The following is a 16,107-nucleotide window of genomic DNA, read 5'->3' on the forward strand; positions in this document are numbered from 1 at the left end:
ACACTGTCCCCAATGGGAAACCATTCTGATATTTGATACCCCAAAGGCACAAGGCTCAGCATCACAGCAAAATGAGGTTACTTCATCCAGCATTTTGACAAAGAGTGATGTACACAGTGGAAGAGTGTTTCTCCAGATATAACAGCACTAGTCTCATTTAGCAGCGGTTAAGTGTCATCAAGTCGAATACAACTCAGCGTAAGCTTTGCACAAAAGACCTGAACTCTGTTCTATAACTAATACAATTTCTGTACATTTCTAGAGTTTAGTGGCAGAGATTAGATAAATCCTTGAAACTACTGACCCGAGACAATCTTTAAACCTTAAATCAATAATATTCCTTAAGTTTTTAAAGAATAAAAAGTCATTGCTGTCAAGTCGGAACCACCTCATAGCTGACCTCCATTGCCTTTCAGAGGCTATAAATTGCAGTGGAAGAGAGAGCACATTTTTCTCCCAGGGAGCCGCTGGTGGATTCAAAGTGCCAGAGACGGAGGGTCTTTGAGTTAGCAGAGCAACTGGCTACAAACTCCACCACCAGAGTTCCCCAAACCGAACAATGTTGTTATTTGTTGTTGAGTCAGCTATGACTCCTAGCGACCCTATTAACAGCAGCTCCGAACCCTACCCTGCCCTCTCCTGAGCCAATCTCCTATCTAACACACCTGACACCATTGCCACAGTCCCTATATCAATCCATCTCATTGAGGGCCGCCTTCTCTTGTGCTAAACATTTACCCTTCGAAGTATATCTTTCTCCAAGCACTGACTCCTCCTGACAACATACTCAATGTATATGAAATAGAGTTTCAAAGTCTTTGCCTCCAAGGAGCAACCTGTCTTCATCCTATCCAGGACAGACTTGTTTGTTCTCTTGGCAGTCTGCGGTATGTTCAACACTCCTCCCCAACACCACAGCACAAAGACATTGATTATTCTTCTGTCATCCTTAGTTGTTGTCCAGCTCACAGATGCACAGAAACATCAAGCAATTGAGAAGACCATGGATTGGACCTGGCATACCTTAGCTTTTAGATGGACATTGTTGCTCTTTCTTACTCTGGAGAGATCCTGGACAGATGATTCTCCCGGTGTAACTTAACTTGTCTTTTGATTTCCTGACTACTGGTGCCAAGGGTCATCAAGCAAGATGAAATTGTTAGCAACTTCAATTTTTCTCCATTTATCATGATGCTGCCTGTTGGCGCAGTGGTGAGGATTTTTGTCTTCTTGATATTGAGAGGAAATCCGTATTGAAGATTGCAGTCTTGAACTTCAAGCAGCAAGCTTCAAATCCTCCTCAGTTTTGGTGAACAAAATTATATTATCTGCATAATTCAGGTTGTTGGTGCGTCTTCCTTTAACCCTGATGCTTCATTCTTTTTCATAAAGGCCAGCCTCGTGAATGTTCTATTCAGCATATAAAAAACAAACAATAAAAAAAAATAATAAAGCTTAATTAGTGAATAATACCTGCTTTGAGCATTGCACTTTTCTTAAGAATTAGCGCATGAGATCAAATTGACAACAGCAACATGAAAAGTTAGAACCAATTTTGAAAAGTAGTTAATGATGGAAGAATATTTTGGGAAAGTAGGTTGAGAACGATCACAGAACTTGAACAGTGTGATTGGTGTCACTAAATTGTGCTTGCAGAAATTGTTGAATTGGTGTATGCTTTGTTGTATATACATTTTCAACAACAACAACAAATTAAAGAAATACATGTTGTTATGTGCCATCAAGTCGACTATGACTCATGGTGATCCTATTGTGTATCCTCAGCCAACCTCATTGTCTCTGTGACAGCTACCTGTATTACCCTGGTTATTGTGTCAATCCATCTCATCCCGGTGTCTTCCTCTCCTGCACTGTCCCTCAACCTTTCCAAGCGTGATAGCCTTCTCCAAAGACTGGTCCCTCCTGGCTATATGACCCAAGTATGTGAGACAGAGTCTCAAAATCCTTGCCTCCAAGGAGTAGCTTGGTTTCACCCTCTCCAGGACAGACTTGTTAGTTTCTTGGCGATCTATGGTATGTTCAGTAATCTTCTCCAGCACCATAACTCAAAAGCATCAATTGTTCTTTGTCATCTTTGCCAATTATCCAACTCTCTGATGCACAGCAAGTGATAGCCTGACTTTTTTTAAAGTTCGTATTCTTTTCGGAAAAACTAAATATAATCATAATGAGAAAATATATACATTTAAAGTCTGTATGTCATCTCAAAAGGATACATGTGATCCTCTGAACCCAGCTCTGGAACTGATGTTAAGTATTTCTATCAAAGGCTTAAAGTGATAGTTGGTGGGATAGGGTTTGAAATAGCCATAGACATAAGAGCAGGTAACATTTATTGAGTGATTTGGGGGTGCTTGTTACTGCACTAAGTCACTTATGTATTATGATCTGATTATCATTTAATGCTCACTGTTATTTACTTTTGAGTTGATTCTGATTCCTGTTCACCCTACACATGTCAGTGTAAAACGATACTCCACAGGATTTTCAGTGACTGATTTTTTAACAAGTTGTTGTGGTTGCTAGGTGCCATTGAGTTCAGTATGACTCATAGCAACTCTATGAACAAAAGATCTGAACCCTGTTTTATCCTATGCCATCCTCAAACTTCCTGATACACAAGAGCCCTTTGTGACAGTCACTGTGTCAATCCACCTGGTTGAGGATCTTCCTCTCCTTCAACAACCCTCCCCCCTTCCCAGCATCATGTCCCTCTCCAAAGAATAGCACCTCCTAGCAACATGCCCTAAGTATGTGAGGTTAAGCCTCATCTTTCTTACTTCCAAAGAGCACTCCAGCTGCACACTCTCCAAGACATGTCTGTTTGTTCTTTTGGTCATCTATAGGATGTTCAGTGCTCTTCTCCAACACCACAGCTCAAAGGGTCAATTATTTTCCTGTCATCTTTATTCATTGTCCAGCTCTCAGATGCGTAGCAAGTGATCACAAAGACTATGGCCTGAATCAGATGCACCTTAGTCCTCAAACTTACATCATTACTCCTCAGTAATTTGGAGAGGTCCCTAATTGTAGATTTTCTCAGTGCAATGCGTCTTATTTCCTGACTGCTGGTACCAAGGGTGTTAACTGTGGATCCAAGCAGAGTGAAGCTGTTGACAGTTTCAATCTCCTCTCACTGCTAACAAGTAAATCACTGACATTTCCTTCTGTGATGCCTGTTGGTGGACCCAAAGCACTAACCGTTTTAGTTATCTGCCAAGAATATTTACTGTTAGCAATACCAGGGTCTCATAATCCTCTCACAGCCCCACTCCCACCCCATCATCATTTTTGAGATGAGAAAACTGAAGCATCTAAGATCAAGTGTGTGGCCAAGATCACCTCACTAGTCAGTAGTATAACAGAGATTTGAGTCACACCCAGCTGACTTGAAAGCCCTGCCTTTTCCCAAGCTGCACTAAGTGAATAGGAAATAATAGGCAGGTGTGTGTTTGCTGAATGATAAACACAGGAGAACAGAGCAAGGTGAAAGACTTTTCCAGAGCAGGCTTTGCTGTTTTTTCCTCCCTCCCTTCCTTCCTTATCTCTCCCTCTTTCCTCTCTGCCTTCGTGCTACCTGGTTTTGAGCCCAGAGTACCTCATGCCCTTTGCAAAGTGAAAACAAAGACTGAACTGGTTGCTTTGAGGAGGAAGCTATCACAATGTAATTGTTCCCCGAGCCTGATTTTTGGGAGGGAATTGGACTGCCGAATCCACCAGTTCCTCTGAGGGAGAAAATGGAATGAACTCCTCCCATGTGATTTACACCCTCTTGAAAACTGACTGGAGGATCAACTATGTGTCAGTTCCAACTCCATGGCGAAGAGTAGTAGTAGAATAGTCTGTTTTATGCTTCAGATATGCAAACATTCAGCCAGGGTCAGACTGTGTCAAAAGCAGGTGCCACTCTTCATAAAAACAGCTCTAATAGACTATGTTTTCTTCTGCAGAAACGACTGGGAGCCCCCAGATAAGAAAGTGGACACAAGGAAATACCGTGCAGAGCCCAAAAGCATTTACGAGTATCAGCCGGGCAAGTCCTCCGTTCTGACCAACGAAAAGATGGTAATGTGCATCTTAAAGCTCTTTGTCTCATGCTGCCCCGATTTCTCAAATCCGGATGCATTGTACTGTGAGATTGCATTCCTTCCCCCTGGAGATAGACATGCTTTGTTTAGAAGACAATGAAAATGTGAAGTATTTTTACCCTTTTCATTTTTGCAGGTGTTCGTAGACTAAGTTCTGAAAGTCTGCTTCTAAAGAAATCCTCTTACTGTGGCTCTGACTCTTTGTGCATGGTTTTTACTAATTTTAATTTTTATACTAATGTCAAGGTTTGATTTTGCTGCTGTCTGGTTTTTAAATGCTTAACAGTTTCATTTGTCAGGCTGTTAATTAACCAAATTGAAGTCAGTTCATTGTTGCTGTTTTATTTTTTAAGTGATTCTTAGCTGAATGGAATAGTTTTGTAGACATGAATGTGACATTGTAACTTGGTAGAGAAAAACCCAAGGCTTTTAGAATGTGTCTTCTAGGTGTTCAGGAATGATATGTGCAAGGTTGAGACTAGATTTCAGTTCAGTCGGCTTTATGGCTCCTTATACGAATTCACTTCTCCAAGAAATTTTACGTTGTGGGAACTGTAGAAACGGCAGACCACTTTGGAAAAGCAACACATTTTATGCATCAGGAGAGAATATTTACAAACCCGTTATTTTCATATTTACCAATCATGCTTTCTCTTGACAACTCACCATTAGAAAACTCTGGTTCATAGTTCTGATTGTGGTAAGAAGGGTTATCTTAAGCTCCAGAGAATTTGCAGCCCACTGAACCCATGACAGTGGGCTAGAATTGTCATGCTGCGGGTTGATTTTGAGTAAAATACCATTGTTACAACACAATGTACCAGAAGGATCAGGCCCTGGGATGCAGATTCTAGTTCTTTTTCCCTCCACCCCTTCTGCTCTACATGCTTTTAAGGAATAATTGATGTGACTTTTACTAAAATAAAAATGTGCCATCTTTAGAGGCACGGAGGGATAAGTCATTTTAATTTGGAGAAGAGGTCAGGAGTTCACAGAAGTGCTTTGGGGTTGTCACTCTCCGGCTTTTGCTGTGGGCTGAAGTTATTTAAAGCACAAAGGTGAGAGACGTGCAGTTTTTCCTCTGATTCCACCCTTGCCTGGAGGCTTTCTCTTTGTTAGAAGGTTCCTGGTACACAATAAACGTGCAGCTGCAACCTTCCACACAGGGGTGCGAGAAAGTCAGCTATTTGACTATCCTCCTGACATTTCATTACAAGCCTGGGACCCACCAGAACATATCAGGGACTTTTTTTAAGCCATTGGGTATTTTCTTTTGTTTTCATAATAGTGCTCTTTATAAGATTGTCATTGCTTTGACCAACATCTTGTCTCTTGTCATGTTTTATTCTCTGTTTTCCTTTCTTTTTTGGTTCCTAGCAATGTATCCACTATTCAGAACTAAAGAGTAGCTTGGAAACCCAACTAGTTTAGGGTGTGGATTTTCTTTTCTTTTCTCCTTGATGTCACATTGATCACAAGTGTCTTCCATATTGCAGTTTGGGGGTCATCTGTATTGTTTTTACAAACATGGAAAATAAACTGGCAGGGACCCTAGGGAGATGTGTTTTTTGTAGGGCAGAGGTGATCAGATGAGTGGATTGTCCAGTACCATGGAGGGCTTTTTACACAAGAAGTGCTTCTCTGCGATGCCAAGGCCCCTGGTGGACCCTTAAAGGCACAGAAACCCTAGAGGTGGACCAAGGAGGAACATAGCCTTCCAGTCATTTTATTTAGTGTCTGTCATCTGATTTGACATTGTTCTTTCAAAAAGAAATTTTTCCCCTGAAAAATGACATTTCAGTCAAATCCTGATCTCTCACTAGTCTACCCTTGGTAGCAGTTGAGTTGGTCTTTCATATTTATCTTCTTTCCCTCTGTCTTTTTACTGCAAGAACAGAAGTTGGAATAAGAGTTATCATGTGTGAGGCTTGTCTTTTGTTATTCTGCATCAGGACTGCCAGAACTTGCGTCTCCCCGCCTTTGTTCCTATTGCTGTCAACTGTGGATAAGTGGACTAACTAACGGTGGATTTAGAATCTAATTCTGTCAGATAATGTACAGTTCCTTTTGTTTAAAAAGTTTCCTTTTCCAATTTGAGGTACTCATTTTCTTCTCAACTCAGTCATTGCTGTGAATTGTTACCAACTCGTAGATAATCCTCCTGCTAGTTTTCAACCTGGTACCTTAAAGCTTCATCTCGGAGACACAGCTACACGTTATTTGCAGAAAATGCTGGCTAGAATGCTTAAGGACCGCCCCACAGCTCATTTCATCCAAGCCACCCTAGCCAACGAAACACCTTCAGAATCACCCACAGACCATCTTGCAAGTTGTTGACCTATTCAGTGAGGTCCTCCTTTATCATAGTTTGAGTTTGTTGTCTTCTGGTCTTAGAAGTGGAACTTGTCAGAAGTGGCTTTTTTCGGACCTTGTTCCTGTATACTTTTCTCCAGAGTCCCTTAATTTGAGCTTCAGTTCAATTGAACAGATACAACTTTTAGGTGCCCAGTACTGAGTTAAACAGTTGGATCCTTGTTACCCTCACAGGGAGGAGGACAGATCCTCAAAATAGTAATTACAAACACAGTAACTGTTTTGGAGATGTGAAACGGCAGATTTGCCCAGGGTGATTTCATCCCAGTTCACAAAAGTCGCTTTTGAGTTCCTTCTTTGTAACGTACCCGTGCTCTAGCTCAGCACCGGCTGAAATATTAGCAGTCTGTCCCTTATTTGTGCAGTGGACTACTGTGCATCCAGGGGAGGTCTTCTGTTTGCTCTGTAGTTGGACCCGCAGCAGGGTTATCAACGGCACAACCAGGTATACATGCCAGTGCTGCGTGACGTTGCCTTCTTAGCTGTATTTCTGCGCAGCTCGGAGAGCTGAGGCAGGAGGTCATGGACCCAAGAGAGTTGACCTCTCTCTCTCAGCATAACATTAACGTCAGCAGTAATGCAGTTCACACTAAACCTTCAGGAATAAAATGGGTTCATTATTTTAGGACTATGAGTCCCAAAACTTGTAAGCAGTGTCCCAAAAGAGTTGGTACATTTTATATCTAAAAGAAAAAAAAAAAATTTGAAAACCTAATCTATTCCCGGGGAGTAGTTTATAAATAGTTCTTAGCAAAAAAAAAAAAAACAAACATGAAATAAGGTTTCCATCATACAAGGGTCTAGAAAGTTGCAATGTCCAAACTGTCCCCCTTGAATACTTGTGCCCTTGCAGGTACGGTGCCTTATTCCAGTGACTAAATAAATGCTCAGCGTTCGTCTGGTACAGCAGGGGACAAAACTTGTCCTACAAAGTTCCACTTGTAAGTTGCCAAAGACAAGTGTATACTGTGTGAACTCTTTCAGTATACGCCTCCCTCTAACTTCAACCACTTTATAGTCACTTAATTGCTTTAGAGAAAAAAAAATCCCTGCCCTATATCTGTATCTTTACTTAGAGCAAAAACAGAAATAATGGAAACGATTCTTCTACAAACTTCAGGAGTTCAAGAAGTCAGTAATGGTCACCAAGAAAGTTCATTGTCACTTCTACAAACTGCAAGCCAAAAAGCCAATTGGCATCGAGTTGATTTCACCTGCAGGCAGGCCGTGTGTGTCAGAGTAGCGCCATGTTCCATCAGCACCTCTGAGTAGATTTAATTGTCAACCTTGCTATAAGCTGCTAAGTGCATTAACACTTGCACTGGCCAGGGACTCACGAAGCTGCAAAGGGGCTGTTAATTGACTAGTTGAGGAAGATGGCATCGGGGAGGAATAGCTTGGGAAGTCTTAGCACTGAAAGGATGGACCTACGACCCTTCTCCAGGCAGCCCTGCCCCCAGCCTTGTACACTGTACCCTGGAGGGAGTAGTTTCTCTGTAGATGGTGTATCTCAGTAGAGAATATTTCTAGCTCACACTTCCTGTCATAAGCCCACCATTTATTTTCTTTTTTAAAATGGACTCAATCTATTTTTCGTTTAAATATATATGTGCCTTTAGTTCTGTCATGAGCCCCAAATCCTCCTGTTTTCAGTGAACATAGCTCCAGTTTAGTAGGAGGACACCCCTATTTGCTTCCCAGACTCTCATTTTCCAGCTAATTCTTTCCAGAAACTCTTGTTATTCCACAGGGGAAGGTATCAGAACTTTGTCAATATTTGATCAACTACTAAATCTTCTAGAATCAAATTCTCTATCTATGGGAACCTTACTGAGCTTTATAAAGTAAGAAATCTACCTTAACTTTGTAACATAACCCAGAATTTCTCCCCCCTATTATTGTTCTGTATTCTGTCTTGTCTGGCTTTCTCCTCACCTTATTTTTTTCCCCCAGTCTAACTTATGTCTGTTAGGACACAGGATATTCTGTCTGTATTCATCTCCACAGATGCTTGTTAATAATATGGCTCCCCCCACCCCCCACTTGTTACCTCTGTGTTTACTTACGCCATCTTTCACTTTGCTGTGTACAGGACATGGTTTCTCATCTACTCATGTGCCATTAAAGATGCAGTATTAACAGATTGGCTTTTATAAAGCGTCCATATTTGTGTTTATTTTTAAAACTTTAAAGCAGCCTTGCAAATAAGTACTAAAACTTTACTAGCCCATAAATATTATTTATTCTACTCACCTGGCGTAAAAGGCTAAATGTTTGGTGTACTCACCAGGTTATTTGCTTATAACTAATAGTTCTTTGTAAAGAGGAAATAGGGGCTTTGTTCTCTCCCAGGGTACTGAACGCTATCGGGACACTGTCGTGCCCACATACAGATTTGTTGTGGAGGGCAGCAGTGCAGTGCAGGTATCTGCAGTCCATGTGCCTTCTGCCTTAGGACTGAGATGAGTCACTCACTGCTTCCTGCCTCAGTTCCCTTTTAAATACCTCAATATGAATCCAGTCTTGCCCGATATTTTAGCTTCCCCCCATTTTTGGTTTGTTTTGGGGTTTTTTCCTTGATTTCAATCAAAATAGCTAGTTGCTGCATTTAAATGCAGTTGTTTTATGTCCCTGCAAGCCACTGCATCTCTACTGGCCTTTTCCTATGTAATCTTTGCATAATGTTATCCTTCTCTCTCTTCCATTTCCCTATCACCAACCCCTATAGAGTCGGGATATAAGCCCAGAAGAGATAGATTTAAAGAATGAACCTTGGTATAAATTCTTTTCGGAATTGGAGTTTGGGAAACCGGTAAGTTTAATGGCTTCAGTGGTTATAGAACCTTTTTCAATGATGCTGTTGATGCATTGCTGCTGCTATTAATGAGTCAGAGCTTGCAAGGTTTCATTGCCATCCTTCACCAGGAAGGGGCTGTGAGCTCTGCAAGCATCTTCCGTCAGAATGTCCCAGAGACAGGACTGAATCCCTGCTTCTCCTAGCACCTCCCACCACTAGCAACACATGCCAGTAGTTTGTGGATGGCATCATTTTAACTATCCAATAGTCTTCATCCAACTTTTGTGAAATGCTAAAAACAGACAGGAAGCCACAATTCCTACAGAGAAGACCAGCACAAACTCTACTTTCAGTGACATTTTTAACAGCACAGATGCGAGGGAAGGAACAGGAGGGGCGCCTGTGCAGGTGTGACCCACAAACACAATATAAGCAACTTTCAGGGAACCATTTCCATGAGTTAGGCTAACATTTCCCAGATTTTGAGATGGGAGATCGATGTTCTAGCAAAGTCAGTCTTTAATCTGACATCGTGCAAGTCCACAGTGATGCCTCTGCGGTGATGGCTTGGTGAAGAGTGCCTTTTGTCACTTAAAGAAGAATCTCCTTAGCCACACAACCAAGGAATCCCCAACTGTGTGTGTTGTTGTTGTTGATTTCCCTTGAGTCAAGCACGACTCATAGTAACCCTATGAACAAAAGGCCTGAAGCCCCTCTAGAACTATAAACATTTATTTCATAGAGTTTTCAGAGGTACATTGTTTAGGAAGTAGATGCTGCTTCTTCCAACAACAACATAAAAAATATAATTTTTTAAGCCCAACTTGCCAAACTTTGCAATAGTTAATTGTATGGTTTAGTAAAATAGTAAATTCCATAATATGTATTTTTTTCATAAAGGCAAAGAAGTCTAATTTGAGTGCGCAGAGGGCAGGCTTGATTTGTGAACAATCCCAGCCAAGCTGTTGGAGGTAGACAGCACCCCCTAGTGACCAAAGGAGAGGAAAACATCTCACCCAAAATCTGCACCATCCCCTTTCTTGCTCCTCCACAAAGTTTTTGGTGCATGTCATTCCTTCTCCTTTCTCTCCCTTTTTCCCCTCTGCTTTTCTCTAGTCAAACATCACTTAAGTCTATCCGAGACATTCTTTCCTGTGTCCAGATTTTTAACAGTATTCTGTTTCTTTCTTTAAGGAGAAAAATGTATTTTGAAATGTATGCGTAGGGGAAAACCTATCGCGATTGGTTTAACAATAATATCATAATAAAAACAGTGTCTTCACCAATACCATCAAAAGCTACTAGTTTTGGAGTTAAATTACAAACAAAATGTCATTGTTGTTGTGGTTGTTAAGTGCCATCGAGTCGTAGACGACTCACAGCGACCCTATGAACAAAGACCCGAACACTTGTGTAACTTTCATCCTTTCTCCAAGTTCATAGAGTTTCCGGGGGCAAGTCATTTCAGAAGTGGAAATCATTCCTGCTTCCAAATTTGTTTTAATCGGGTAGCTCCTCCAAACACTGTCCACCATGGGTTACCATTATCACATTTGACACATCAGCATCAGTGTTCAGCATCACAGCAACCACAAACAAAAAATGCCTATACAAACAAAATGCCTAGGCCATCGATTTTTTTTTTCAGAAGTCCCTTTTGGAATTCACAAATTTCTACCCATCTCCTCATATAACTAAAAATTAAGGTAGTGTGGTCTGAAATACTTTTAGAAGTTTGGTGACAATTTTCCTAGTTAATTACTAATAGTTTTACTAAATCTATCATTGTTAAGTACTTTGAGTTTATTTTTGTTAGACATAAACACCATGTCAGTCCTGACATATATCAAATGGGCTTCTCTGACCTGCTTGATCATTTGCTGTTGTTTCTACTGGACAATGTGCTCTAAACTCCACAACCAAGTCAGGTGACTGTTAGAAACACTATCCACTTTCTCCTGAGTTCTTCCAGTAAACTGTGCCCCCTAGCCCACTGCTGTAACTGCCTCTGAATTATTTAGACATAGAGATGTTTTTCCAAAATGGCTTTGTCTCTGAAGGCAGCTGCATTTCTCACAGAGACCTCAGAGCTCTTGGTAATGGGCCTGATACTTTTGCGCAGGCCTTACTTTAAAAGGGGATGCTCCTGAGGACTTGCCAAAATGACTCCGTGCCCAGACACTGAGAAACAGCTCTGAGAAAATGGGTTCCAAACTGACCCTTGGATATTATTCCTAATGCTGGGAAAGAAGGTGGATTGGGGAGACATTTTTATTTTGCTTTACATTTCTCTGTCTACCCCAACCACTGTAGACTACACAAGAGTAAGAGATACAGAAAGTGGTAGTGTAAAATATGAACATTATTTTGGAAGACTTTTAGCTTCAAGACCACTACCACCAATGCTGTCAGGGCCACTCCCCTGCATGGCAACTTCTTGTGTATTCCAGAGGGTCTTGAGTGGTGAATTCCCCTCCGAGAAGTGTATGACCAGGACTTCTTTCCAAGGCACCTCTGTTATTATGTGCTGTTAAGTTGAGAATGACTTGCTAGCTGAGTCTCCAGCGAGTTTTCAGAGGCTATTATTCATAGAGGAGGAGACTGCCTGTCTTTCTCAGAGCAGCTGGTAGATTCAAGTCATTTTCCTTTGAGTTGGCTGCACAACTCCTTACCACCAGGCCACAGAGCTTCCTAAGGTGCTCTGAGTGGACTTGTATCTTCAGACCTTTCAGGTAGCAGCCATGCACGTTAATGGTTTGTGTATATAACCCAACAGGAGAAAGAGATCAGAACTCTTGCCAACTTGTATGGACCATCGCTTTGACATTTTTGCACACTAACTTGGGACCCCTTTCCCTTGATGGAGTAGAGCCAGCCAGATCTTTTAACATGAGGCTTTTTCCCTTTGAGCCAAAACCAAGCTGAAATGCCAGCAAGATCCCAACTGTAATGCCTTTTAGCTCTAACTATATAAAATATCACAGTGATCATTTAAGAACTATTTAATGCCAATTTAATACATAAAAGCCATCTTGTTTTTGCAGTAAATAGGTGGCAGAAGGGGTGCCCTATGTGACTTGAAAAGCCTCCTTCTGAGATGAACAATGCAAGTATATTAAGTGTTAACCATAAATGAGAATTGTTAATATTAAGTACTTTACAAAACATGTCTTAGTACATATTGGTACCCAGTGACTTAGCAGCAATAAACACACCTGGGATCCAGGTCACTTTTTGTTTGCAGACCCGTTGAAGCTGGGCATCAACTTCTATTTCCTCCCCACCCCCTAATTTATACAGAAATTAACGTGACTAGTGAGCACCAGGCAAAATCTCACAATGTAAACCACTTTGAATGCTGCCACAGAGTTTATTGCAATGAAATTTGCAGACAATTTTAGGAGCTGTGCATGAGTTCTTTTTCTCACTTCCCCAGAGGTCACAAAAGAAGCCAATCTAAACAGGGGCAATAAGAGATTCCACCAGATGACGGCATGAACATTAATGCCAGGTTCTGGAGTTAGAACAGATATGTTATAAAATATCTGAATGTCCCACCCTCTCACCCCTTCCCACATTAAACTTTTTCAGCATCTCCAGGCAGCTAGATACCTATTTCAGGAATTCAGCTCTAATTCTAATCTGAGATATTAAAAAGAGAAAACAGAAATAACCATGTGCCATGTAAGCTTTAGCTCTTCTCTGAGGGGAATGGCAAGTATATCTATATCAATAACTGTGTTATCAAACTCTATCTAAACTACGAAATGAGAATTTGTAAACTACCAGCGTGAAATTGTGTAGTTCCCAGTGCCCTATTTAACACTCATTTTATAAATGGATTTCATTGCCGCAAGAGAAGAGAAAAATAAACACATTCAGTTCAGCTTACCCTGTGTGGACAAATCACAGAATTCACACATTTGTTGAAACGTAATGGATTTCACAGTAGAAAAGACCTCGTCTAGAAAGTCAGCACACCAGTGTCCATCTTAGTTGGAGAAGAACAATGAGGAATAAAAACATTTTTCTTTTTGTTTAAGTTGGTGTTAATGCTTTCTAATTTGTTCCCTCCGTTTAAGTTTTTGGGACTTAGGTTCCAACAATATTTATTTATGCTTGAGCCATAGACCTAGAGACAGGCTGCTAGTTAATGTCTCCAGCTCACGGGCTCTCCAGGGTCCCTCTTGGAGTCAGTCTTGCAACCTCAGGTGACCTCTGTAGGGACAGCCACCCCGTGTGTTTTGAGATCACCTCTCCGTGTTGATATGATTCTCCCGAGTGTGCCCCCCACCCTTCCCCGTTTGAACAAGTCTCCGTGTTTGTCTTTATGTCTTTATGCTCATTTCTTCATTTCCTCCTCTGCTTCCCGTCAGCCTCCCAAAAAGATATGGGATTATACTCCTGGAGACTGCTCTATCCTTCCTAGAGAGGATAGAAAGGTAATGCGGCTGGGCCTCCTCTGTGGGATGTGTGTGCGCTCTAGCCTTGCTTAGTGTGAGTGTGTTGTGGTTTTCTTTTTGGTTTTTCTTGTTTTTTCAAAATTACCTTTTTTTTCTTAACTTGGTGATAACTTTTCTTTTCTCTTTTTTCTTTTTTTTGGCTTGTTAATAAAACTATTTAACAAAGTCTCTAAGAATCTATACTAATATTTCCAAGATTTTTTTGAAAGACATTGCTTCTTCTTCTGACATAAAACCATTGTCACATTCATCATACTTTGGGAATCGAGACCTTAAGTATTTCCTTAAAGGTAGGTTTTGTGGCATTCGTAGTTTCTCTTTAGCGAGTAGTTTCTCGAAGCTCCGATTACTTCAGGATTTGTATTTTTCTATGCCTCGATAGCACATTCTCTGTTTTCATACCTTTAACTAATTTCTACTTAACCCTCGTGTTTCAGTCATGCCATCTCTGCCATTTTTTAACATTTAACACTAATAAGATTCTTTTTTTTTTTCAAACTTAACTTCCCACTCTTTCTCTCCTTCCTCTAAACTAAAACGTTCTTTCCCATCTTTTCTTTCTCGAACCAGAATAATCTAGACAAAGATCTCACCCTCGGCCACACTGAGCCAGAGGCAGATTTAGAAAACCTGGAGACGCTTAATAAGGCCCCCAGTGCAAACCTGTCACAGGTATTTCCTAGTTTTTCTTGTGCCATCAGTTCCTTTCAAGCTGTGTTGTTTCCTCGTTTGCTCTGTGCTTTTTGATACAGTTGAGGTGATGAATGGGGATGCTGTTTTTTTTAAAGCTGCATGGCGCGCCAACCCTTATTTTAGATTTTCTTTTCCCCAGAGTTAATTTTTGCTTGGGTTTCTTTTGAGCTTGGCATCTTCCTGAAAAGGGATTTTTGAAGTCTATGAAGCATGGCTGGTGACTTAAACGCCTTGCCCTCACCAACTTTCTTCCGTTGCTTTTAAGCGGCAAGCCTTTTAAAGGCCTTTCCTTCACCTCCATATGCCGCCCTTGAATTATCAAGGAGCCCATTTTGGCCGTTTCCTTGGCTCCGGTGCAGCCCTGGGAGATACCAACCTCAAGATCATTTTAAAAAGCTGCAGCGGCAGCGATTTGGGTACCCTTTGTGCACATGGCACTGTCAGCATGGTAGCATTTGGCATTTTAAAGTTCAGAAAGTTCTCAATGAACACACACACTCCGGAGGTCAGGCAACCTGGTCACAAACAAGCATGTGAAACTCAGCCTGCACAGATAGATTGAAAGGAAGCTGTGTCAAGATGTGGTTTATTAAATGGTATGTCAGAGAGGATGCTCAAGGTAAAGATTCCTGTGTTTGGAGAACAGGTCCCAAAGATCCCTGACAACACCAGAAAGATGACCAAGGAAAGGAGATCTTAATTAAAAATAGAAAGGATTGCAGACAGTGGGAGGGAAGGTGCAACAGCTAATCAGCCCACGTTGTGCTTGAACAGAACTAAGACAAGGAGTCAGACCTTGCACATAAGTGACCTGGATGTGCAAAGCCCCATCAGTGGCAGAGACTGCAACCAGGGCTGGGATAGAGAGCCCAGGGGGTTGTATCAGCAGCCAAGGAGAGCTGGGCCTAAGAGGGCCAGAAGCTGAACAGCTGCAGGCACATCTGGGCTGGAGTAGGATTCAGGAATGCAGAGTTCCTGGTGGCTGCAGGAGGCAGCAGAGTTAGTGGAGAGTCCTCACAAACAGAACTCAAAGGAAGCACATGAGACGAGACCCAGTGTATGCGGTGGAGGGGATGAAAAAAGAGGGGGCCTGCATTTCCAGCAGCACAGAAGCCGGACCTGGGGCTCCACTGTGACATTAAAGGTCAGAGGGGGGACATGAGCCGAGCGGTCCATCCTCTCCCTGCGAGAGCTATGCAGCAAAAAAGGGCCGGAAAATGCCTGTGGAGGTGAAAAGGGATGCCTGCTCTGAGGAATCACAGGCGAGGGACAGAGCTCTCATCCTGGCCTACGGTGTGCTCAGAACCCAGAGAACCTAGGATGCTTCAGCAGGCAGAGGAACCAGGCAGGGGAGCCCCTGAGGAAGGCTGCCTCTCCGTCTCTGACGTGTTGCTTTTACCTCTTACACAACCTACTCCTCCTTTTATTCCCTTCTGGATATTTCTCATTCTCCCCAAATGTCTCTTCTCCTCCCGTTAGCCTCCCCCCTCCCCAAATAGTCCTCGGTAGAGATAGGTATTTTTTTTAACTAGTTATGTATTTTTTTTTTACAAGGCCTTTTTTAAAGTTAGATTTTGCACTGATTTATTATTCAACTACATTTTTTTTAAAAAAGCAAACAGGTTGAACTCTTTGCATTTTTCTCTCCAAGAAAACAACAGAAACCCTGAAG

At 41.7% G+C, this 16,107-nt stretch overlaps 1 protein-coding gene across 1 annotated transcript in view; it reads left to right on the forward strand.

The window, feature by feature from the left end:
• SORBS1 (sorbin and SH3 domain containing 1) overlaps nucleotides 1-16,107 on the forward strand; it is a 115,830-nt gene that overhangs the window by 50,753 nt on the left and 48,970 nt on the right. The window contains exons 13-14 of the mRNA XM_006880092.1: nucleotides 3,972-4,086; nucleotides 9,211-9,294. Coding sequence (XP_006880154.1) covers nucleotides 3,972-4,086; nucleotides 9,211-9,294 — 199 coding nt within the window. The remainder of the gene's footprint in view (nucleotides 1-3,971; nucleotides 4,087-9,210; nucleotides 9,295-16,107) is intronic.

The sequence above is a fragment of the Elephantulus edwardii genome, unplaced genomic scaffold (genome assembly GCF_000299155.1).
Source record: "Elephantulus edwardii isolate Elephantulus edwardi_28Jun2011 unplaced genomic scaffold, EleEdw1.0 scaffold00006, whole genome shotgun sequence".
In the NCBI taxonomy this organism is placed as follows: Eukaryota; Metazoa; Chordata; class Mammalia; order Macroscelidea; family Macroscelididae; genus Elephantulus; species Elephantulus edwardii.